The 26,199-nt window shown below is 43.9% G+C and overlaps 1 protein-coding gene across 1 annotated transcript; it reads right to left on the bottom strand.

The window, feature by feature from the left end:
* Positions 1-108: 108 nt before the first annotated feature.
* kifap3a (kinesin-associated protein 3a) lies at positions 109-25,356 on the bottom strand. The gene is made up of 20 exons (XM_061240006.1): positions 25,147-25,356; positions 24,211-24,342; positions 23,770-23,921; positions 23,592-23,650; positions 23,360-23,501; positions 22,511-22,610; positions 21,363-21,487; positions 20,462-20,560; positions 20,119-20,297; positions 18,187-18,349; positions 12,816-12,916; positions 10,903-11,011; positions 10,707-10,819; positions 10,429-10,594; positions 9,999-10,124; positions 8,759-8,857; positions 7,458-7,543; positions 4,913-5,096; positions 4,626-4,722; positions 109-1,312 (listed from the first exon to the last, which is right to left on the bottom strand). Exons 1-20 carry the CDS (start codon positions 25,176-25,178, stop codon positions 1,201-1,203), a joined length of 2,376 nt encoding a protein of 791 aa, XP_061095990.1. The 5' UTR covers positions 25,179-25,356; the 3' UTR covers positions 109-1,200.
* Positions 25,357-26,199: the final 843 nt, after the last annotated feature.

The raw sequence follows: 26,199 nt of genomic DNA, 5'->3' as shown, positions 1-26,199 counted from the left end.
TTAATACCAGAAGGTTTTCAAATATTATGAGTGCATGTTTTTATCCTCATTTCTTCTGGTGAGAGAAATTGGAACACCCTTTTAAAAAAAGAAACTCAAACACAGAGACACAATTTAATATCCACTTTATTCCACCTGGTCCAGATCAGTGGACGTCCACAACAACAAGAGTCCACATTGAATCGTAGCAGCAAAGGCTTTTTTCATTACAGTAGTTCAGATGAGCTCCAGGCACCATTGAAGTCAAAAGTAATATGAGCTCTTAAGAGTACTATAAAAAAAAAAATTATATGAAATAAACAAAAAACATAAAGACTAGTATAAAAACAATACAATGTAACCTTGTTAACCAGTAACAAAAGCAAAATAAAGTAGACTGCTGTCTGTTTGTGCTATAAATATAAAACTCAAATAAGATTTAAAAAAAAGGCTTCGTAGTGCCAGTCTCCCGATCTCCAAGCCATAGCCTCTGTGATCCACGCTTCACCATTCAACGCGTGTCGCAGAAGAAGAAATGCGTATACAAACAGTAGACCTACAGTGTCTGCACTTTAAATAATTTCACACAAGCATACCAAAATCCAACAGTTTATATCATGCAGTTCTATTGGGCTGCTTGGACTAGGCCAAGAAACACCCAAAATTATGACTAAGACAAAGTTCTAGTAGTGCGTTCAATTTGGTAGGTTGTATGGTGGTTTAATGAAAATTGTGACGCTAACTATTACGGAAATTCCAGTTTCCTGAGAATTTCTTGAAATGAGATGTAGAGGACAAATTTTTATCACCAGAGTTCTTGCAGAAAATGACAGTATGTTTATCAAAACAACCGCTCCAATACTGTCTAATAGTTTCTTAAACTATGTAACTAATTCCAACATTTAATATACTTAATGTGAAAGGTTAGGCTACAGTTATATGAGCACACCAATAGAAGCATTAGAGCTTAGTCACAGTAAGTATACATCAGTCAGAACAGCTGAACTCTGGCTACTTGCCCAGAGTATTTAATTCTATCATTAGGTTATAAGCAGCAACATGTGCTGAGATCCTGGAATGGAATATATTATAAGGGGTGTGGCCTGTGCCTTACAATTTAATGCTAACTGTTACCAGTGGTCAGACTTGCAAGGGTAGAGCGCGTTAACAATAAGTGTAACAGAGTGTAGGGGACATGCCATTTTGATAATTCCAAGCAATTTATCGAGATGACCCATATCCGTAGAAGAACTGCTCATCCGGACGGTAACCGTAGGCTGTGGCAGGGCGTCCCGGGGTTCCGGCCGTTGGTCCAAACCCATCTCCAGTTGTACTGGAAGCAATCATTCAAAGAGACTTGCATTATATACATGGTCAGTTTTAAGAAATTTTAAAGGACACATTTCCCTACTACACCACTAGATGGGACCCGAGTGCTTTTTTATGATTTTTTTTAGTGAGGAAGGAAGAAATGTTTTCTTTCCTCGCAAATCATAATTATAACAGGAAATGGATTCGGCTGCTAAGCAAAAACTTTTCTAAAAACAAACGGAAACCCTCGATCTATTCCAAATTCGTTTGTCTCACGAAAGAGATATAAAGCCATAAATATAAGTCCCTGAATATAGAAACATATACGAAAATGAAAAATAGACAGACGCAAACGGGATAATCCATATCCAGAGAACTGGTCGAGCGATTCTGAAATCGGGCTTTCACCCAACAATTAGTTACGTTGGTAAATTATAAAGTGGAGGGCTGACATCATCATGTCACACCCGTCCGCTACGACCGCGACAGACAGTTTCGCGGTCATCCGCCGCCTCATCACTGCTTAGCACAGGGGAGAAGCAGCCAGCCAGCGCCATGGATCAATTGCTCTTCGCCTTACAGCTCTTTTTTCTCAGCTTTACGGTTTAATGGCAGCCACTGGCTAAGCCCAATAGCCTTTAAAATATGAGCTGTTTGCTTTACCCCTACGCGCTCACATAATGACCTGTTGTTTTTAGCCAAAATCACTTCCAGCAATCAGTTACGCGCACCGCCTTTTTCAAATGCCCCCGTCTCTAGGCAGAAAATATGTCTTTTTCCTATTGGGCTGCCAGCGCTGTCAGAGGGAATTTCACTCGCAGTTAAAAGGCTCTCGCGGCCGAGAACTGCTGCATTACACAGGCCGCTGCCCTGATCTCTGACCCGCGAACCGCACCCCCGGCCAGACGCGCGGCGCGAATCACAGATGTGTGCCCTGGTCACCGGTCAGAGGGGTCCGAGGTAACCACGAGGTGTTTCGTCGTCAACACGTCGCTCAGGGTCAACATATAAAAGAAAAGCAGGCAGTAGTGGCGGAATGCAACGCACGTTTTTAAAAGACCTCACGAAGGATTTCAAACGTTATCTCAGTAACAACGTCATGAAATGTCAAACGAGAGCAACGGACATAGTAGGGTTTGGACCAACATGAAATCTATGCAGCCAACGGGAGGGAATATTAGGTGGCAAAACTAAGAACAGAGAAACTTGTCATTTGTGTCCGAGAGCCCATCACCCAAACACATATACATATTAACTGTGATCTGAGGCTATGACTTTCCCAAGCAATTAAGGCCCCCGCGTGTCACCTCATTCTCCAGAGCAGCTTAAAAACCAGTGGAGCTTAGAGGTCAAAACACAAAGGGACCAGTGATGGAGTCTGGCTTAGCAGACTCAGCTCATAAAAAAGCACAGGGACTTTGTTTTACAGGTTCTGAAGTAAGCCTTTGCACAGGAAACGGCACAGGGCTTTTACTTGTTCTCCGGCGGACTGCTTTGATCTCCCCCGCTGTCACTTCTCAGGTTACAGACCCCTCTTTTATAGTGTTAAATAATCAGCAGCCCTCTTTTGCCCTACCTGATTGCACTGCCATCGTGGGTTTTTCCGTGTGCGAGTGTTTGGTGGGGGACTGTTACAGTGTTTAGCTCTTGTCAAGGAACCGACAAGCTTTCAAAGTGCGTGCTGATTCCTTTCACCTTTCAGGGTCAAACCCTCCAATCACAGACAGCTCGCATATATGCCGCCAGAGCTCGAGTGCCTTTTCTAATCACAGTGAGGGGTTTGGCACTTGATTGAGGTTTTTTGAGGGTTTTTACAGCCTGCGGAGTGAATGATGGGTCCAGTGTCACGCACGGGTGGGGCTGGCAGACACAGTAGGGGCCTACTGCTGATGACCCGTGCCCGTTACACACACAGACCCTGAGCTGCTCAGAACAGGGCAGGACACTGCACTTCCTTATGCTCCATTCAGAGCATCTGCAGCTACAGGAAGCAGGACTGGACACTGCACACCACAGCATGACAGCAGAGACAGTGTTAGCACCTCAGCACTGCACTTGCACCTTGTTTTACTAGAGCTGTTTTCTCCAAGCTGACCTGAAAATGAAGTTTTCTTTAGAATACTGACCGTTGAAGTAATGCGTTACACTTGCACCCTGAAATACAACTGAAATTTAAACCCGTCAAACGGAACGTGATAAAGCCGTTAGCATTTGTCTTCGATAATAAAAAAAAAAGATTCGTTTTTACGAAGTTAAAAAAACGTACGAAATGTGTTTTAAATATTGCAAGCAACAATGTTTTATTGAACTAAATTATAAACACATTTGAATAATACGATTACTTTTAAATAGAAAAATCATTGACTAAAAAGTAATTCAATCTTCACCGTTCGAGCACTGAATTCAATGCTGTAACTTGCCGTGCCATTTAAGTCAATAAATAACATTTCCACCGACATGACAGTTCACAGAAGTTTAAAACAAAAAAGGGGACTGGATTCGATTACCACGTTAACCTCTATCATTCTTGGTTTACTAGTCAAATTAAAACATTCTTTCACAGATCCTTATTCCCTGCACTCTCTCAGTGTACTTTAAATGTATCGCTTACAAAGAGCTGTGAGCCCCCCTCCTGCTCCCTGTCCAAACCTGAAATAACTGTGGAGAGCATTCAGCTCACAGGGCTCCCTCTCCACGGCCAAAGCAAACAGTCCCACCGAAAACCTTTAACAAGGCCTTTATCTCACAACGCCACTTTTATAATAAACAAGACAAATTAAAAATACCTTCCCCAATGTAAATTATTTACACAGCGTATTAAAGGGAACCGCAAATTAATTTCCTCTACAACTTAATTTCTGACAAGTTAAAGTTGGTGCAAATCTAATTTTACCCTTTAAAAAAAAAAAAAGGAAAAAAAAGAATTTTCAAACCTCAGGATATTCTGGAAAGGAATGGCAATACCATTTTAGAACCACAAATGGGCGGCAAGGAGTGCTTATTCTCAGGCCTACAGTGCGGCGATTGAAGGAGGAGAACGGCCCCCTGGGAAGCGGAGTTGTTTACCCAGCCTTTTTTCAGACACTTCAGCGGCCCTTCCTGAAAACATTACCCGGCAGCAGAGGCGGTTCTGTTTCCCCGACGACCTCGGCTTCGTCTCGCCCTGGCCCAAATAAAGAGGGCTCTTCTCTGCTGCATCGCAGACGGACCCTCACTTACACAGTGGAAGAATAATATGCAGCTCTGTCTAAGATGGCACAGCGGTTAAATAAAGCCCTGGGTAAGAGTGCAGCCCTCTTGCAGTGGGCTGCTGGGAAGCCAAGCGGGGGTCTCACCTCCCGGAGAAGGCCTGCTGTCCCGTGTCTCCGTTCTGAGTGTGGAAGTCATTGAAGAACTCTGGGCTGATAGCACCATCCGCTGGGATTATCCCGTCTAGAATCGGAACGGAAAAATGGGTTAGAGACAGACGTTCTCTCCCTGGGAATTTTCTTCCCACGTTTCTCACCAAAATGGGAATCATTTGCAGAAAGGACAAGCTGCAGAAACTCAATACGCAAGGAAGGTGGTGTGAGAAGAGTTTGTTGTCGGGGGCGTGTAATCGATGCTGAGCTCCTGGACGTACCGCTGTAGAAGAGGTCAGGCCGCTCCAGGATGTCCCCGTCGTGAAGGAAGGGCTCCCCGTCGTCTCCGTACATGTAGGGCTCAGCTTCGTCCATCTGCCGGTTCTCCACCATCTCCAGCCACTGGGAGTTGTGCCAGCGAAACTTCTCACTCTGGATCTTCTTACCCCACTCCTCATCGTACTCCTGCAGAAGAGAGCTGGGCTAAGACACAACATCTTTCAATTCTCACACTCCTACAGGAGAGAGCAGGGCTAAGAGAGAATCCCACTCCTCATCATACTCCTACAGGAGAGAGCAGGGCTAAGAGAGAATCCCACTCCTCATCATACGCCTACAGGAGAGAGCAGGGCTAAGAGAGAATCCCACTCCTCATCATACTCCTACAGGAGAGAGCAGGGCTAAGAGAGAATCCCAGCCCTCATCATACTCCTACAGGAGAGAGCAGGGCCAAGAGACAATCCCACTCTTCTTCATACTCTTACAGGAAAGAATCCCACTCCTCATCATACTCCTACAGGAGAGAGCAGGGCCAAGAGACAATCCCACTCCTCTTCATACTCCTACAGGAGAGAATCCCACTCCTCATCATACTCCTACAGGAGAGAGCAGGGCCAAGAGACAATCCCACTCTTCTTCATACTCCTACAGGAAAGAATCCCACTCCTCATCATACTCCTACAGGAGAGAGCAGGGCCAAGAGACAATCCCACTCCTCTTCATACTCCTACAGGAGAGAATCCCACTCATCATACTCTTACAGGAGAGAGCAGGGCTAAGAGAGAATCCCACTCCGCTTCAAACTCTGACAGGAGAGAGCAGGGCCAAGAGACAATCCCACTCCTCTTCATTTTCCAACAGGAGAGAGCAGGGATAAGAGAGTACCCCACTCCTCAGACTCATAGCCCTGAGGATGCTTGCTACTATCACCATGTAGAACGCAGCCCCATGTCTACAGGGAAGAAGACACTGCCGACAGTCACTACGCAAGATGAGCACTCACACCCTCTTCTGTATGAGACAAGGGCACTGTATGAAAGCAGAATATACAAGCTCTTTCAGGCCATTACCTCACACGAACATAATCTATAAATACGTGCGATTCCAGAGTAGGAATGGAGCCAATTCAGAGAGGGGTCGAAAAGTAATCTTAAAGGAATCCCTTAAAGTGTAAATAATATAGGCGGGATTGAGGTGTAAACCGTTGAGGTGGGTGGTATGCCGCGCAGACCGCATGAATGTTCCAGAAGTGTCGGATTTTGCTGGGGTAGCAGTTTCGGGAGACACTGACCCTGAGATATTGAAGCCATGTGCCAGTGTCTCCTGCTTCATCTCTGCACCCCCCACCCCCACCCTAGCATCCCAATCTCGAGCTGAGTCAACAACCAGCATAGCCGGGCCATGGGCCAATGGGGAGAGAGCACGCTTTGAGACACGTCAGGTCTGACGAGGGGGGTCGCTAGGCCTCTATCCGTAGACCGTCTCAGAGGAGAACGTTTCTGCGTACCTTCTTTGGGCCCACAATGCACCACTGTGTGTCGGGCTACAACACAACAGCTAATAAAAATATGAATTAATCAGATGGGCTGTGTGTTGCTTGGCTGAGAAAGCGGGGCCTGTTTTCTTTTCTGTGCGGCGCATGGTAGATAAAGCCTTTCTGTAAGCGGCCTGGTGCGGTGGACGCGGAGCTGCAGATTAATCATGCGGACAGAGAGCAGAGCCCCGGGGCCCTGACAGGCCTCAGAGGGCCGGCCCTCAAATACGCACATTGTAGCAGGCCTCAATCCGCCCAAATTGACTGCGACACGTTCAGTCAATACAAAAATGTATTACACACGGACAACTTTCAAAAACTCTGAATTTCCCCCTTGACAATCAGCCTTGCGCTTTTAAATGAAGGATAATCAATCTTTAACAACCGAACTAGCGGCATTTAGGCATTAAGAAATTATACAGTACGCCGCTTTTAATTCTTTTTACCAACTTCAAATCTCGGAAAAAAACAACCTGAAAGCTTCTAGCGAAGCAAATTAAATGAAACCGCACTCAAATAAATAAAAACAATATTTAAACAGCACCAAATTCAACGTACATACCACTCTCCCTGATTTTGCACAAAAAAATTGGAATGCACAGACACTGAAAGGAATACTTTTGATGGGATCAGAAGGCAATCCCCCAACATGCATTGCTCCGTCCTGGAGCTGTAATCAGGATGGCGGCAGCACACACATTAGGGGATAATGGAGGGCCTGTGTGCTGCTACGTATCGGTGAGAGAAACCAGATCCCCCTCTCGTCTTTCATGTGGTTACAACTTAATAAGCCCACGAATAATTTCAATTAAACACTTCCCCATACATTATTTATTTAATTTAGAAGTCTTTAGCCATATCTGATGCCATCAAGAAAGCAAATCCACGTGTAAGATTTTATCACATCCGTCAAAAGTTACGACTTAAGAATGCTGTTGGAGTTCCAGCTGGATGCACAAAGTGGCCGTAAAGATGTAATTGACGTCCTGGGCGAGTGGCTTGAGGATACTCACACCAATAATATCCAGTGTGTTGTCGCAGACCTTGCGGATTTCCGCATTCTTGTCATGCATCAGGTCGATGAGGTAGGCCGGGGCTTCTGTGACGCCGTTAAGGAAAAGCTCCAGTGGAGATTAAATAGCTTAGCCTGATGCTACGGAAGAGCCACTCGCTTTGCCATTCCCTTTGCTTTGCTAGAGTAAAATACGCTTCTTCCGTTTATAGAAAGTGCAATCTATAAGTGCGACTTCAAACATTTTAGGGTCATGACAAAAAAAGTAAAAAATACAAAGCATGAAATGTGTGTGAAGTGACATTAAAAAGAACACATCATCAGTTCCTGCTGTCGATGTAACCACAGAACTGTGCAGCATGCATTTTTCAAAAGCATCCTTTTTACGCAACGTTGGCATGGACAGCTGGGCACTTTTAAATTGTGCATTTCATTGTTCAGAGGATTTCTTTGTTCAAATGAAAGGCACATGTTTCATTCCAGCTGGACACAACCGCAGCCCACAACTGCTAGACTGTGGGCTTGGATTTATATAATTCATATGCCAACATATACACTATATATACTCAGTGCTCACACTTTATTAGGTAGACTTGTACACCAGCTTGTTAATGCAAATATTTAATCAGCTAATCATATGGAAGCAACTAAATGCATAAAAGCATGCAGATGTGGTCAACTGTTTTTCAGACCAAATGTCAGAATTGGGAAGAAATGTGATCTAAGTGACTTTGACCGTGGAATGATCATTGGTGCCAGACAGGGGAGACTGACTTTCTTAGAAACTGCTAATCTTCTGGGATTGTCATGCACAACAGTCTCTAGAGTTTGGAGAGAATGGTTTGAAAAACAAAAAACATCCAGTAAGCAGCGGTTCTGTGGGCAGAAACTTGTGAATGAGAGAGGTCAGAGAAGAAGGGCCAGACTGGTCAAAGCTGACAGGAAGGTGATGGTAACAAAGTGACAAAGAACAACACATTACAACAGCATTATGTAGAAGAGCATCTCTGAACACACAACGTGTCAAACCACTCAGTGATAGGCTACAGCAGCAGAAGACTTAATAAAAAAATTAATCCAATAAATATCTAATAAAGTGCTCACTGAGTGTATATAGTCACAGCAATATATATATATCTTATACTTGGAATACAGTACTATTTGATATTTGTACACATGGCTCCCTGTAAATCCTTCTGGCTTTTCCTACTGGTAGAAGGCATAGGTTTGATTACAAACATCATGCACTTGTAAGAAAATTCCCAGTGCAGTGAAGGGATGGTATATGTTAGGGCAGGATACGGGTTTCCTTGATGATCACATCTCTGGTCGCCTGGTGAAATACCATCTGGTAGAAGACGTAGACAATCTGACAGACAAACTCGTCGTCCTCCTGTTGGGCTAAGGAGAAGAAAAAGCAGCGTCCATTTTCTATTTTCCCGTATTTCTTTAACAGCATTGAGAGAAGCTTACAGGTACATTTCTCACAGTTAAAGCATTTTTTTTTTAAAGAACTGGCTAACCAATTGGCTAGCCAATTCCCAAATGCGATAGAGATCCCGGTCTCTCACGTGAAAGAGCTCCTGCAGCTAAAGCTCAGAGCTCAAACACAACATCACCCGTCACCCGTCCCCCGTCCCCCGTCCCCCTCCTGCTCCAGCTCATTGGAAACTCTCCCTCTGGGAGTCTGTTTCCATTTGAAGAAAATCAGGTGGCACAAAGCTGGCTTTTCTCCACAGCCAAGAAATAAAAATAAAAACCCCTTTAGCAGCCAAATGTAAAAGGCTTATATGATACAGGCATACATTCTCAGAAATGTAATTGCTGCTGTTCCAGAATATCTTTCCATTTTCATTCCATTTCAAATTGCACAGATGTGTTGAAAGTATATAATATGTACATACATTCATTTTATATACAGTACCTATTTAACACATAATTCTACAAATATAAGGATAAATCTGTATTACGATAATTTTATGTACGAAGCAGGTCTAAAATCAAATTAGGTCTAAATAAGGCTGCTGTATTTGAATTTAGAGTGAACCAAATTATGTGAGACAGTTGTCCTTTTATTTGGGCTGTTTTCTCAATGAAGTTTAGGTTGCTTTAATTCAGAAGTGCTTCCTATGGAGAGCAGGGTACTTTACTGAGAGGAGTTCACACAGAGCAGGAGCAGAAAAGCAGCTCCTCAGTACTCCCCTGCTGTTTTCCTCTACAGGAGCAGTGGCTCCTTCAAAATGAAATGTTCTATACACATTACAGCTTCACTTACGAACACATCTCCAATTCATCAAACCACTGAGCACTTTTCATAAGTAGTGGATTACCACAGTTCACACAAAAAATAGAAAAATTCTGTTCAGTTACATTAAATATGATTAATAAAAATACATAGTAATGCCTTTAAATCCTTAATTATGGTGTAAACTGTCTGTTTTCGATTAAGCTGGTCCCAGACAGTCTAAAGACTGTGAGCCACAAAAACAAATTTTCAGTTATTTTCTGGCAGCGGCCGTCCCGCCGCGTGATTGACACCTACCGTTGAGCAGCTCGATGAGGGCCGGGATGATGCCCGACTTCGCCAACATGGCGGCACAGGAGTCGTCCATGGAGACGGTCCCCAGCATGATGACCACTTCCAGGATTAGGTCGTCCTCAGCCGAGCCTGACGGCAAACAGAGGGCAGGGTCACAGGGAGAGATGGGAGGACCCTGTGTGGCTGAGGCTCCACTCTGGAGCAGAGCTTACCAGGTCTTAAGTGGTCCTCATCAGGTTTTAGGTGGTCCTTACCAGGTTTTAGGCAGTGCTTACCAGGTTGAAAATGGTACTTACCAGTTCTTAGGAGGTGCTTAAATGGTGATTATCAGGTTTTAGATGGTGCTTATCGGGTTTTAAATGGTGCTTATCGGGTTTTAAATGGTGCTTATCGGGTTTTAGGCAGTGCTTACCGGGTGTAAAATGGTACTTACCAGGTTTGAGGCGGTCCTTCAGATAGGGCACCAGGTTGTACTCTCTCAGAACCAGCTCCCAGTCCAGGTCGGGGATGGTGAGGTTGGCCAGGGTGCCCAGGCACTCGATCACAAACTCCTCCTCCTCGTCCTGCCTGATCTGGGCTGCCAGGTCCCCCACGTGTTCCTGAGGCGAGAGCCAACATTCACCACACGCCTCGCCTGTAACCCAGCCCAGCTCACTGCACTGACAGCAGCGACATCCTCCATCTTTTCCAACAGAACCCTCCCACACTCACTAGGAATAAGTGCTTCGATTGACCGTCGTGCTGAGAGATGTTCCTGATCATTTTCATCAGGAGAGGGTCCTTCAGTTTGAGTGCTCTCTTCATCAGCACCTTCAGAGCATTATCTGAAAGGCAGAGATGGGAATTGTGGGTAAGCGGGTTAGTGCGCTACCGACCGGCACGTGCCTTTGCGTTAGCGGTAGGCTACCTTCACAGATGAGCTGAGCGTTCCTCTTGTTAGCGGCCAGGTTGATGCAGAAGGAGATGAGCTCAGCGTCTAGCCGCTCCTCGCTGCATTCAAACAGCATCTTCATCAGCTGTGGAGACAAACCGCCATGCTTTCAAACATCAGCACAACAATCCAAAAGTGATGCACTTCATTCTTGTTCAGAAAGAAAATTTTATTTTATTTTATAGTGTATTGAACCCTGTGGTAATTTACCTTCTGCATATAACACATAGCTACTTTGCATGGGTTATACTTATCGCAGTGCAACGTCTGGGGACCAACTCCAGTTCTGGTCAAACGCCTTCAGTACACCTAACCTGATATATATACGTCTCAAAAACATGCTGATTAGCCAAAGCAATCCTACAGCTGCTCAAATTGAAGTGTACACTGGTACCTCATCACCACAATATAAATACATTTCCAGAGCATTCAGTAATGCAATCACATACTGTACAGTAAATTCTACGCTATATCTTGCCCAGCTCAAGCATCAAAAACAAAACGGCGCCTCCACTTTAAACAATTTGCCAACTCTCCTGCGACCTAAGCAACACGGCAGAGCAGGAGACGTTTTTTTTCACGCCTCCTCCAATTTGTACTGGAGACTCAAAGGCTTGGAAACGGTATCCAGCAGTTCCCTCGAATTTAGCGGGCACCCATCAGTGCTGTGGCCTGCTACCTGCGGCGAGAAGCCGGGCAATCAGGAAACGAAGCAGGAAACGCAGGGACGTCGGTGGCTCCAAATAACATCCCTGGTCATCGTTGGCTGCTTTAACGTTAAACAGGAAGGCATTAAAAGGCAGCGCGGACTGTGAAGAGGCAGCGGTGTGCAATCAGACAGGTCCCATATTGAGTATCAGATACCAGGGTCCCAGGCCCCAAATCACCGCGTCTAGACTCTCTGGCACCTGACTTTACTTATTTACCAGCGACTGGAGGCCGAGAAGCCCGGCTCCCTGCACCCCTCCCTGGAGCAGCGCACCTCTCCGCCCCCACCGCCCCCCAACATCTTTGAGTGATTACGGGAGGGCTCGCTCCACAGTGACCAGCTGCTCTCCGGCCTCCCGTTTGATCTGTCCGCAAAGTGGAGCGCCGGACAGGGGTGCGAGGGAGGCCGGAGCGCCCCTCTCTCCGGGCCGGGATCAGCTGGAGGGAGGACCGGGGGCAGGGGTGGGAAGGGGTCTGCCAGGGCTAGAGGTAAGGCCAGGGGCACGGCCAGTCACCTATGACCCCAGGCCTCAGAGATCCAGCCAAACAGACCAAACTAGCAATTATAAACAAAATATACATTTTTAATGAGCATCTGGTTGGCATTTCAATCAAATTAAACAAAACAAGCTTTTTGTTTAAAAAAACAAGAGCAGTTGTTGTTCCTTGGAAATGGTAACCAGACAAACACTCTTGACCCTGTAACCCCTCCTGTCCCAATTGTTTCCAATCAGTCTGGTGCGACGGGTTCAAATATATCATTAGCTGGCGTCAACACTAAGGAGAAGAGCAGGGCCTGGATTGAGCTAAATCCATCAACATTACAGGCAGGGCTGTACATGGCACCTACACACACCTGCATGAGCAGCCATCTCCCAAATAATTTATAAAGGCTATAACCCGTAACCACTTTCTTAGGTTTAAAAGAATGAGCATTACTTGCCTGTTATGTGGAGGGAAAGGCTGCATATGTCCACAAGACAAATGAACTGACAGAGACCTGGTTAAGGGAGGGGTGTTGCTGCAAGGCCCTGCAACTGATCAATCACAGGCCCTTTGAATCTCAGCTAAGATCCCTGGTGGGTTGGGAGCAGATGTATTTAATTACTTTGGTGCGCCTATAGTGCCTCATCTGAATTGCAAATGTGCGCAGTGGATGTTAATGTAGTCTGAGCTCTTACCTGGGGAATGCAGTCGGTATAGGCGAACATGGACTTGAATCGATCGTCCACGCTGATGTGGTACAGAATGCACATCGCTATCTGTTTCTGCGCCTCGTTACCTGAAACGAAAGCACAAACAAAATTTGCGTTTTTTTTTTTTTGTTTTTTTTCTCAAGCTTTTCCTGCCCCCTGCGTGTAATACAAGGAACAGCTGCTACACAGTGGGCTAGGCTACATGTCCCTTTCCAATACTGCACAGCTGCTGTACGCTGATATTTTAAACACTGGCCACGTTTGCACAAGCTGAGTAAGTTGGAAAGTAGCGGGACCTAAAATGTGGTAACGTTTCTCGAAATCAAACGGCGACTGTTTTCTTCTCCCCCCGGTTTCTGAAAGCACTTCATGAAACTCCAATCGAGGGAAGAAAGGGGCCTGGGTATCACACACTCGAGCGTCATAAATAGGCCATTTCCTAACACAAGAAGCTATAAAATCAAACAATCTGAGTTCAGGGAGGAGTTTTCAGGTAGCGACACAGACGCTGTCCCCTCTCCCCGATGTGCAGACTTGGACTGCGTACTTGGACCGTGAGCGGCGGCAAACACAGGGGAACCAGGGGCTCAGATGGATGTGGCCGTTAATTCGGCCTGCCCCCACGGAGCCGAGCATCAGCCCCACGGTGTGACCCATTACATAACCACTAAATTGAAGAGGAGACGCCGGCACTCCGGATTGAGACGCTCCGGGCTGTGTTATCGCTGCCGATTGGAAACAGATGTGGGAACAGGGACCCCAGGAGAGAGGGGGGGGGGAGAAAAAAAAAAAAACTTATTTAATTGGCAAAACAGGAGGAAGCATAAATTTTACTGCCATTAATAAGTTGAAGCAACGGCGCGCGGTTTCAGCGCGCCCCTATGGCCAGAACATGTGCTTCTCATTAAGGCCACTGCTACATCTGACCCACATTATTACCGCACTTCACCGGTAGGAAAATTGAAGATTCTTTATGGGCTGAAGAGGGGCTTATTAAATGCTCAAAAAACTACTGTAGCCAGCACAGGCCCGTTTAAAAAAAAAAAAAAAAAAAATTAGCTGTTAAAAATTAATTATACTGTTCAGGGCCAGTTATTGGGGGAACTAGCTTCAATTATGCCTGGGCTTGGCCTGATCTAAGCCACCAACATTCGTAAAAAATTACACCAGTGGCGTCTGGGCTATTTTTGTGTCGAACGTCACTTCATCTCCGTAAATAAGAATGCTAGTTAAAACTTCTAAAGCAAAATTACAGTAAATTATCGTATTATTCTGTCTTTAAGACAGAATTGCGAGAGTGGTGAGTTTCCAGCGCCCATTGTTACATGTGATCTTACGGTTCGTAAACACGCATTTCAGTACTTAATCAGTGGGCGCCACACTTCTGTCGTGAGAAAGAGGCCATGAGATCCTCAGATCCTAGCGCTCACCACAGCCGGGCCAGGCAGTTGATAAGGGGGGTGATTTGCGGCCGAGCGTATCTTTAATGTTATCTCCAGAGCGGGACCCCTGGGGGTGCCTGGAGGAGGAGGACTGGTACTAATCCCACAGGTTAACAGCACCGCTCGCGGGGGAAATGGCAGAGGATTCTCCACGCTGATTATCCGCCGCTAGCGACAGATTTACGAGCTCACGTTAACTCCGCCTGCAACATTAAACTCTTTGCTGACGGGAGGGCTCCCACAGGGCCGGGGCCGGGGCAGAGGTCGCCCCACTGTGACGGGATGGGTTGCAGTTGCGCAAAATGGGGAAATCACACTGTGGTTATTTACACAGGTATTACTCACCTAGAGGTCAACACTGCAACAATATTTAACTGCTGGAAGGTGGACCTGCGGCTGCATATGCGAATGCGACCGAGATGAAACTTCACTTCACGGTCACTACTACCCTTAGCGGCCCCAGTCCGACACCCATACACGCAACTGTCATCGCCCGGCACAAATGACAGTGTGGCCACTCTTCAGCCTGCCCTCACAAACCAGCCCCTCTCTACATAAACAAAACTACATATAACACAGCCTACACATACTGCATTCACCACCAAAAATACATTTCAGTACTGAACATCTCAAGAGCTAGCTGCAAGTTACTCAGTCAAGTACTCTTCTCAAATGAGACCACAAGGTAAAATGGACTGCAGATATAATCATTAAGCAAAGGCAATCCTACAAAACAGTTTTATTCAGGAATAACAACTGCAAAATGCTTAGTAGTCCCCACCCGGTATCACCCTTTCAGCTGACCTTAATGATTAGCAACATTAGATGACCTGACACTTCTCAAAATAAAGTGATATAATGAATACCTTGTTTGTGTTGAATCCAATATCGTTTCCTTATAAAAACACTCCGCAGAAGCATAAGCCTTCGCCTTCATCCCAAATACACACACAACTACTGGTCACAGAGATGCTGCTTGTGATTTATGCAAGCAAACTGCAGGGGGCCACAGGACTGGTGTACACGAGACTACAGTAGAGCCTGTCTACCCGCAAACAAACGGGCTAACGTGCCGAGCCTGCGTCTGCCAGGAAGAATTAGCTTTACTGTTCGGACCTGTGCGAGCACTAAAGCTGAGGGCCCAATTGTCATCATCAGGCAGATGTCAGCCTTGAAAGACCTCTTAAAGCAGATCACAGTAGTTTATTTTCATCCTGTGACAGGCCAGCAATTATGGACAGGGAAAGTTTTGAAGCGAGCAGGCTGCGGTCGCATGCTAATTGCGGAGACGGGCGGCCGCGCGAGAGCAGCCTGGCAGCTAAAGCGGCCCATTAATGACTGCACGCGGAGAGGAAAAGGTTAAAGAGAGTGTCAGTCAAAAATCTCAAAGGCCCTACGCTTCCACTGCCCAGTCCTGCAAAAACAACATTTATTTTAGGCCCAAAGTGTTATTCAAACAAATACATTATATTAATTATGTGGGATACCCGACACTCTCTAGAGACGTTTCAAAGGGAGATCAATCTGGTGACGCCGAATTACCTATAAACGACTGCGCCAATCATATACTGTATTTAATTTCAGGAAACAATTTATTTAATGGCCGCACGAGACGGCTTGTGTCCAGAGTTTCGGAAGGCTTTCAAGTGCCTGCACCTGCGGAAACTGGTGGTCAAGGAGAGCTTATGTCGAAATATCTTTTGTTTTCCATTTGCAATGTAAGGACGGCAAAGATATACCTGCATTGTGTTTTTACTACCCTCTGTACAACTATAATAACCTTTAGCTATCAGCGTGACCAGCCATATAATGCCCACTTGGCTACAATAAATTTGACACTGTATCACAGACATGATGCCTGCTCTCTGCTTCACCTACAACACAAAAGGAAACCTTTTTCAAAATATTGGATATGCTTGGGGCACAAAAGAAAAAAAGATTTGTCTGTCCAAAATGCAGCGAACTCGGTCTGACCATGCACTCTGTGAAGACAGCTGCTGTAGCTTTGCACTCTACTTCAGTAGTGCCTTTCCCGGTGCGTTGTTCTGATTACGATTCAGTCAGGAGTAATGCTGACATAGCAGCTACAAATTATAGAAATCCACCGTGTGCAACACTTGTTTTTATAATGTTTTTGGACACTGGTCAGAATTTGGTGGAGGAAGCACAAAATTTGACAGAGGCAGCCATCTCTGAATTCTCTATGCAGGGAAAACCCTGGAATCATAAAGCAAGCTTAAAAGTGCCATCCTGCCAAGAAAGATATCATGAGATCCACCTGTAAATCACCTCTCTGATATGGGGAGGGATGAGCTACAACCTACACAATTGCTCAATTATATTCGATCAAACCCTTATCCTATGTTGAATTACAATGCAGCAGATTTACTGTTGATACAATAGAGGCCTTATTTCAAAACTCCTCTAAAGATGTGACTGTGATTTTCAAAATCTCCCATGCAGATAAGCTGATTAGTTCTGACAGTTTATTCAAACAGACAAAAAGAGGAAACGCAGAGGAAGACAAACGGGGGTAGATTTGGCTCCCCTGCGAAAAACCGTATTTCTGTCATACACCAAAGCGAGTAGTGAATGGTCTACCATGAGACAGAATCCAGGTAAGAATAGGTATGGACTTAATTTGCATGAGGCTCTTCCATGTCTATTGCAGTGTCTTTCAGAACAGTGAACAATTCTCCACCTCAAAAAACATGCTGAGAACACCTTGGCCTGGTGTATTTTCACTCAGGCTATATTCAGAAAAATTCCTAAATTCCCTTTCTTCCCCATATGTATCACAGTTCAACTGTTTTTAGAACAGTTACAAAATCACATGAAGTCAAATCTTTTCAGTTGATTGGCTCCAAATCTGTATGTGGGAATAAATTAGATATGTAGCCGTGCAATTGGGATGCAACTCTTCTGGACCCAGAACTGAACAGTCCACTGTTGTGTTTACTACACTAGAGGATGCCAGTTGACCAAAGACACGATTGGTACAGAGCTGCATTGCAGAAGTGATTTGTTTGTGACCCACCATGTGACAGATTAACAGAATTGTAATCCTGCAGCACTATAGGGTCGCTTCAAAAACGTCAAAAATTAAAGTGAACAGTCAGTCTAAAGAAATTGGATCTGTGCAACAAATCAGAACTGAACACTGCATCCTGTAGTTGGAACATAGCCCTGGTGCATGTGTATGTCAACACCTCTACGGAATTCATTTTATCTGATTCTGTCTTCTGGGCCAGGACTCCCTTGAAAATTTCATGAGATTTTATATCTCATCTGAGCTTTCGGAGAAAAATACAGGATACATTTTTTTTTTTTTTTTCATTTTTAAGAAAAGGATCCTTTCTCCACCGGCAAGAGCCTGGTGTGGATAACAAAGCCACTTCTGACCACAAGTTGACAGCAGAGCCGATTCTTCCATTTCCTTCCTTAGCAGAGTAGCGCTTTCAGGGTCACTGGACTTTTCCATACTTGCCTTCTTCTTGGGGAGTGATGAAAGGCTTCTTTGGTCCTTGGTGTTTAGGTAGTGTGAAAGCGAGACTCGAGCGGCCTCGCAGCTGGAGTGAAATGTGCTCCTCAGAGGCGCCTAAAGCCGGGACCAATGAGAAGGCGCCTTTTTAAAGCATACAGTAACAACACTGATAGGGTCGCATGGGCCAGGCTGGTCACCCCGCGGTGGTGGAACAACCTGATCCGTCTTCTTACTGGTGGTTTCTTCCTGCAGTGTAAGGCTTGGTGACTCCATCCCATTACGAGCCATTGATTCTGACATAGGAATCTGCAGCCTACAAAAGGCCCAGTCCTGATGGTACCTAACACTACCTTTCAGCCTACCTGACCCCCATGGCCACCTCCGCTTCCTGTGGACAGATGATGGGATGTAGGCAGTGTGAGGAACGTACCCAGCAGCGTGGTGAGTTTTGGCAGCAGCCCCACTTGCACCATCTTGTTGCGAAGGCCGGTGTCGAAGGAGAGGTTGAGGAGCAGACGCAGTGTGATGCTCAGAAGGTCCTCGTGCTCACATGGAACCAGCTTGGCCAGCTTCTCAATGGTATCATCTTCGGCCTGCCGCACAAAAAAATGAATTGAATTGAATGAAATGAGGGGTGAAAGAACAGTAAGATACTCCATTCCTGTGTTTAAGGGAACCTGCAGTATGGTGCACTCTCCCTTACCTGGCTGCCCTCCAGCAAGACGGTCTTAACAAGAGAGGGCTTGACGTGCATGCATGTTCGTCATTACCCTCAAATAAACTTGACGCCACCTTCCCCTCAGGACAACAAACTGTATGTTTATTCATTACCCCACAATTAGCACTGACAAAATGAAAAATCTAAGCCAGGAAGGCAAGACAGGAAATAAAATAAATATGCACTAATGTCATGCAAACCCTGTCTCAAAGTCACATTGAACTACAGAAATACAACAGGCCTTTCTGCTTACACACAGATGAGAGATGAAGAGCTCTAACAAAGACCAGTCTCCAGCCTCATCACATCCCCTCAGCCTGTGTGAAAAGCTAACCAGGCTGAACACCATCTCCCTTGTTAACGGCCTGTTTTATTCTGCCTTCTGCTTCTACTGTGAGAACGATGTCAAAAAATCTGTCCCCAATTAAACTGTTGTTTCACACCAGCACAAATCATTTTCAAATCAAAACATCAGCATAAACAAACACTGCACTTGCATTCTGTTAGTTACAGCTCATTAGCACCCAAGCCACAAATATGATCCTTGACAACAACCATCTGGAATTACTCATTGGTTTAAATTATGTGAGCAGGTAAATCACAAACCAATGAGCTCAATCAACAATATATTTGAAAGGTTTTTACTCCCCAAATGAAAGACAACAGCAATGGAAAAATCACAGAATCCTCTGTACTTTCCCTGGTGTTTGAAATCGCTAGCCTCTCTTGCTGGACACATGTTTTTTTGTAAAAACATGCTGAAAGATTTTCAAAGACCAGCACATTTCTTTTATCTGAGACACAGATACAGTAATGGGAAACAAGAAGATAAAAACAACTGCTCCTAATTTGGGATTGATAAATGCACAGCAGATTGTTTCCAGGTGGGAACTGCAGGCTGAGAGAGGGGTACGTTGTGAGGTACAGAGAATGCTCTGATGGCCCCTGCCATGTACGTTTACATGCCCCAACGACTCACACGTCCTTTAGGAAACACCACTGGTCCACTTCACTTCATTTCTGTGCGAAAAACGGTTTCAGAATAGGGAAACCACCACATTAATAGAAATCTCAGGTTATGAAACCCAACACGAACAGGACCCGAAAAAAAAGGTATCCTCTCCATACTGTAATGAAGAAAATTATTTTTTATTCTCTAAATAGAAGTCTCTGAATGAAGTAGGACTTGAATAAAGAATGATTTGGCCAACTATTGATTGATATTCCTTAACATACTTTAAAGATGAAGAGGTTGTTGATGGGACACTGTTTCCTATATGGAAGTGAGGTCCAGTCAAATGAGCAGCAAGGAATAAATGTAACATGCTATAAAAGGCTTCAAAGTTTCATTGCAAGAGTAGTAGGCTGGGAGACGACCAACACTGGGCTAACAAAACTCCGGGGCTATAACTTGTCATCTTATGTATAAACCCTTTAAAACTATTTTTTACTCCTGAACATTTACTCTTGACATTAAGACATACAGACCATGAAAGCAACACAGCTGATGTGGCTGCTTGTGACTGGGGACTGGCTAGCCTCCAGTGTTACTTTCTCTAACTAACTGTTACTTTCACTCTGACACAAATGGAAACCATTATTTCACTCCAGCAAAAGATGCTAACTGAAATTAGCCTGTCTCACCATGTCATTCTTGTTCTCCAGGAAGATGCTGAGCTTCTTGAGGAAGGACACCACCAGCACCAGGAGCTCAGCGTTCTCTCTGTCCAGGGTCTTCACCAGCATGTGGACGATGTTCTTGTTCCTCATCTTCAGTTCAGTGCGCGTGTCTTCAGACAGGTTGAGCAGCAGGTACAGGGCCACTGAGAACACAGTATGCTCTCCTCAGTCAGCCATGCTAACTCAGGTCTCCACTTTAAAGAAATGCTCATTCTGCTACAACATGGCTGCAAAACGTTATTTGTTCATTAATTATTTTCTTACTATTCGGGTGACGATGACTGTCATCAAATACAATGTATCATACCTCGTAATAGCTGCTCTTGTTTGGTCAGAAGTCCTTGGTACTTCTTAAACGCTTTGTCATATTCCTTCTTCAGGTTCTGGTTATCATGGTCATCCTCACGTACAGTGCGTCAAGGATTGATTAGTCAGTTCTAATTAAGAAAATAAATAAAAATACACCAGTACCTGATGACTTTCAGTACAAAAAAAATGAAGGAATGGATCTGTTTATGTGCATGTTTTTGCATGGGTCTAACGACTAAATAATTTACATGTGATTATGGAACTTAAAAAAAAAAAAAAAAATTGTTCATCAAAAAGCATTTCCAAAAACTTTTCCAAAGCTGTGGAATTATTATATATATTTTTTTTTTACTATGAGCGTAAAATGGACACATCAGTTCTTTCCCTAGATATTTTAGTTGCTGTAGGATTCACACAATACTCTTAATGAATTGCTGGAATAAAGCAATGCTCAGTGCGTGGACTGCTGTCGAACTGACACCATTCTCGGGTCAAGGAAACACTGGAGGACTGCCACTATTCTAAATCAGTGTATAGCTTGAGCAGCCGTCTGGCAGTCAGAGGGCTGCCGGTTCGATCCCGCCCTGGGTGTGTCAGCCCCAAGTGCCCCTGAATGGGTGACTGAGAAGCATCAATTGTACAGCGCTTTGGATGAAAGCACTATATAAATGCCAACCATTTACCATTTTGACTGCAAATGCAATGAGATCACTGGCTCACTTTTAATCTTGCATTTTACTCAATGTTTGAATCAGCGTTGGACTGGTGTATTACTCAGAATTGGTCTTAGTCTCTTGCTATACTTATCCCATTCACTTTGGCTATCACCAACAGATTTATGCTAAACTCGCTCAGTGAATCACTGCTGGATTCATGCTACATTCCACAGTGAAGGATATAGGCCTTCTTCTTTTTCTGCAGTTCATCCTGCCATAGGTCATATCTCTTCAGTTCATGCTCAATTATGTTCATGCACAGCGCTCCAATCTTGTAGTGGGTGATCAGTCCATGGAACTGGGAGAAGCTGATGGACACAAAAAAAACCCCAAAGATTATTTTTTATTTTCCAGTGAAAAAAATCGAGATTTCCATATTATAAGAAAAATGGTCCAACAGCATTACTGTAAGCTGCAAGGAATGTGCCTTTCCAAAGCTTGGCTTAATGGTATGTATTTGGAAGAAGACTCGGTCTATGACTGTAATGGCCTAATTTTCTAAGTGTTACAGTTAGTAAAATCATTAACTAGAGACGTCAAAAAACCAAGCCACTGTTGTCAATCAGTGTCTCTTGCCTATGATCTGCCAGGCACACAGAATAATTTCCAAAGTCAAAACCAGAATTTGCCATGGAATAAAGCCCAGAAAGACTATAAGCTTTCAAGAACCTTATTACAATCACTTTAAATCCTCTGCGACAGCTGTTTTCGAATTGCTAGTAATTTCATAGACCAGCTTAAAAGCTGCATTATGATACTTTTTCAAACTTGAATTTTCCATTTATTAATCATTATCGCTCTGACAGTGGCAATGAAAGGTTTTCTTTTGATAATGAACTCCTTCCTTCAGCAAGGCTTATTATGTCACGTGCGGCATCTTTTGAAAGGAAGGACACGTACCCAAGAACCAAATGCAGATGTTAACACACAACATAACAATATACGGAGAAAGGCTCATCCTCAGATCCGAGTCTGCCATTTTCTTCTTCACAAGGCCAGTTGTTTTACTCAATGTAAACCTCACCATTTTAGGCTTTCCATATTTATGCACAAAATTATTCTTATATGTAACCGAAGTGAATGAACATGATTTTCTTTACTGCTTTCACTGCGCAAAAACACAATTACTGCATTCAAGTATACATGACATGCTCCTGCACCAATGAAATGGCGCCAAAATGACATCAACACTTAAACACACTGTAGGACAGGGTAGTCAGTCAACCACTAGGGCAAACACTGTCCCAAAGAGTTCCAATAATTATGAGAAGAAATAATTAATTAAGAGGCAGGGCGGAAAGGGGGAAGAAAAACAGAGGCGTCAGCGGTACCTTGAGAAACAGAAGAAGACGTAGATGATGGTTGTGGCCAGCTCCACGCTTTGTTTCCAATCCTCTCGGAGGACCCGGGCCAGCGCTCCCAGAGCGGTTTCTGATGAGTAACAGACACCGCGCCATTGGTACTCTCACTGCATGAGGGATAGGCTTTCCTCATGAAGAGGACACGCCATGAGCCTGGCATTCCTGCTGTTCGTCTTGCCATTTTCTCACACATCCTGCCATGTCGGCGGGGTATGAGGTTAGTGCTCGTAGCGTGATCGCTCCGAGTCTTGGTTCAGATGCACAATGGATTTTGACAGGCAAAATGGATGACGGCTAACTGTTGTTGCTAAAGAAAACAGCCCTGTTGTCAGGCAGGGACAAGCTGAATTTGAACAGGGTTTGCTTAGGAATGGGATGATATTCCATTCCGTGAGAAGGAAGCAATTGTATCATCTGCAAAGCATGCTAAGGGGTGTATTTTCATTCGTGGCCATTTTAACAAAAATTACAATACTTTGTTGAACGAATAGTTGAAAATGCAGTGTTACATATTGAGGGTTTGGTGTGCAAGGGGCGTACATGCCATTTTCCCAATTTTACAGGAGAGCCAAAACAAATGTCTGAATAAATCAAGCTTTAGATTTTTGCCATTTATTTCAATGTAGTTAGTCTTTTGCCACTAGATAGATCTCATCAAGAGCTTTCTTTTGACATATCATACTAATTTTGGCCCAAAATTTCACTTACACCCCTTGTGCACCAAACCGATATATTTCACCAATCACCAATTTTAAAAGCTCTGAAACTTTTTAATTGACATACTGAACAAACATCACAAAAGCCTGTCTGGTGCTGTACCGTTCTGAAGGAGCTCCTCCAGATTGTCAGGGTTACGGGCGAGCTGGAGGATCAGGGTTGAGCCCCTTACTTTCTCTGGGATGTCCTCGTACAGTAGCTCAACATAGTCATCTATGTTGTTAATGTTGGCCTCCTCATCAATCTGGGAACACAGGTCATCTGTCAGCCCACAATACGCAGTATACATTTTACCTTCAAATCAGCTACTGAAATCATGCGCTAATTTCCATACCTCCATTCCTTCAAACGGGGTCAGATCTCTCGGTTTTACCTGTCGTTTTTCTCGTTTTTCTGAAGGAGAAATAAAAAACAGACGGATATCTTCAACTGCTGTTTATGATGGCTATGCATATCAGTGTTGTCAATTTGTCATTTAAACTGAAATAAAACAAGGGGATGGACACTCTTACCTTTACCGTTAGGTTTCCTTCGATTCTGCAGATAGAACAGTAACTGCTCGACCTCGGCCAGTTTCGAGGGGTGTATAAGTTTGCACTCCTCTACGACCTTGCGAGCTAGAGAAGCGATGTCAGTGTTGGCGTTTAAGCTTTTGAGGCGAATGCTGCAGTAAAAACAGATGTTACATGAATTGCACCTTAAAGCTTTCCGTAATATTAATGGAAAATGATACTGAATTTGAGACGTATTCGTGGAGTCTCAAACGGCATCATGAGAAATTACTTTTTATACGCTGCTTTTACCAAATACGTTCAATAATAAATTCGGCATATATTAATTCTGGCACTGCATTACATTAAATTACATTACAGGCAAACCCATATCAAAATCAATAAAATCATCCGATATCAGCACAGACAATGTACCGGGCACTGCGGACTGACAGTTCTTACATTTTCTGGCACTCCTTCCGTTCTCCAAGCATAGGGTCTCCCATTTCTCCCAGAATAGTGGCTTCCACTTCATACTGAACCACCAGTGCTTTTTCAGTTGGATGAACATCTAGGTTACCTCCCTTTACTTTTCTATAAATGACAAGACAAATTGTTTCTTTAGCCAAAACCAGACACGCAGACGTACGGCAACTACATATGTTAGCTAGTTATGTTTACTAGCTAGCTACCTGACTTCGACGTTCATGACTGATGTGATTTACACTCCCGTTGAAACAATGATGCAGATAAGCACTGCGGTCTTTAATCAGTAAACCAAATCTAACGTTAACGATTCCATGAAGAAGTCAAGATGATTGTTTCAATGAGTAACCTGGAAAGCCAGCTACCGTTATCTGTCCTACTATGAGGACGAAATTATGGCCTATATTTGGATGTTACAATTAGGCTACCGCTCACTTGAAAGTAAAATTGTACAGCAACATTCAAGAAGGCTAATGATAACATAAAGCCAGTTTGCTAGATTTCGTACAACGCTGTACACATTCTACCATCGACATTTTATTTATCTAACGTTAGCTACATACCTAACTTCTATAGCTGGCTACCGCTAACCCTATTAGCAAGGGAGATCCGCCTACCGACACTTCTCAGTTAACGTTACAGTAATACAACAATTACGACCCTTCACACACGAGGACATCAAATGAATTGCATATCATTCATATCAGAATTATTTTTATTATTATTTTTTTACACATGACGAAGTGATTCGTGTTTATTGCATCGATCTTGTCGGTTAGTTAAACTAGCCAGTTAGCTCACAATCTTTCTTGCTAGACTAGCCACAGCAACACTAGCTAGCTATCTTGGTTCTTGCTCAGTCAGTCATCATCCTTTAGCCAACAAGCTAGCTTGCTGCCAATTGAACGTTACCTTTTTAAATATCGTGCATCCTCGGACTGCATTTTGTCCCTATTACAGAAACCCGAGTAACCGGGATGCTATTATCTTTAAATTAACAATACGTCATACAATGGTCGCACTACTGTCTACAATATTTCATAATGGACTAGCTGGCTAAACATCAACGCTACCGTTCGTTGTGTTGCTAGGGGCCGACAGTAGACGTCCCAGCATGCAATCGTATACCAGCACTGAAAGAGAGAGACAGGTCCTCTTTCGACTGTAAACACATATAAATTCTACGCCTCCTACAGGCCAGGAGAAAAAGATTTGGCACATGCAACAAAAAGCTCGGATTGAAAAATATAGTATAATCAAACTGTAAGGCAATATTTGGTCGCCAATATTTTTTACTTAACTTACGTCTTGGTGTCATGGTTCGGAAGTTCGTAGTCGGTTAATATATGTGCTTGTAATTATTTAAATAATTGCCCCGGATTGTTCTATAGCCATGGGCCAATATTCAGAGTTTTTTTTTCTTTGCGGGGGTAGGATGCATTTGATTTTCAGTTTGATTTAAAAGGGCCCAAATGTTAAGAGCTGCAATATAGCACACATATTTTTCCCAAGTATGAAAGTTATTGTTATTATTAACGGTTGCGTTTATAATGAATACTTAGAATTATATTTATAAGCATAATTTTACATTTTACACATTGAATTATTTCAAAAAGTTTATTTGGAACATATCCATGTAAATGTACAGAGCAATTGGCTGTGGTCAAGATATCTTTATTTTTGCTTAAGATGTTGAAAATCTTTCTTTGAAAATATGGATCCTACAAATGAATTTACAAAGAAAAACAATACTTTTACTAAAGCTATACCAGCTCATTAATACAAAAATATCTAATCCAACCCAATCATGTGGCAGCAACTCAATGCATAAAAGCATGCAGAGATGGTCAAGGGGTTCAGTTGTTGTTCAGACGAAACATCAGAATGGGGATGGAATGTGATCTAGGTGACTTTAACTGTGGAATTATTGTTGGTGCCAGACAGGGTGGTTTGAGTTTCCCAGAA

This window comes from Conger conger, chromosome 4, assembly GCF_963514075.1.
Source record: "Conger conger chromosome 4, fConCon1.1, whole genome shotgun sequence".
Lineage (NCBI taxonomy): Eukaryota > Metazoa > Chordata > Actinopteri > Anguilliformes > Congridae > Conger > Conger conger.
This window is presented reverse-complemented; position numbering and strand designations above follow the sequence as displayed.

Excerpts from the sequence above, each read along its gene's own strand:
- kifap3a (XM_061240006.1), bottom strand. The coding sequence starts at position 25,178 with ATGCAGTCCGAGGATGCACGATATTTAAAAAG. Across the intron at positions 10,125-10,428 it reads GAAGGACCGCCTCAAACCTG|GCTCGGCTGAGGACGACCTA; the intron begins GTAAGTACCATT and ends GTTTGCCGTCAG. Across the intron at positions 7,544-8,758 it reads TGTGATCATCAAGGAAACCC|AAGCCCCGGCCTACCTCATC; the intron begins GTATCCTGCCCT and ends ACGGCGTCACAG.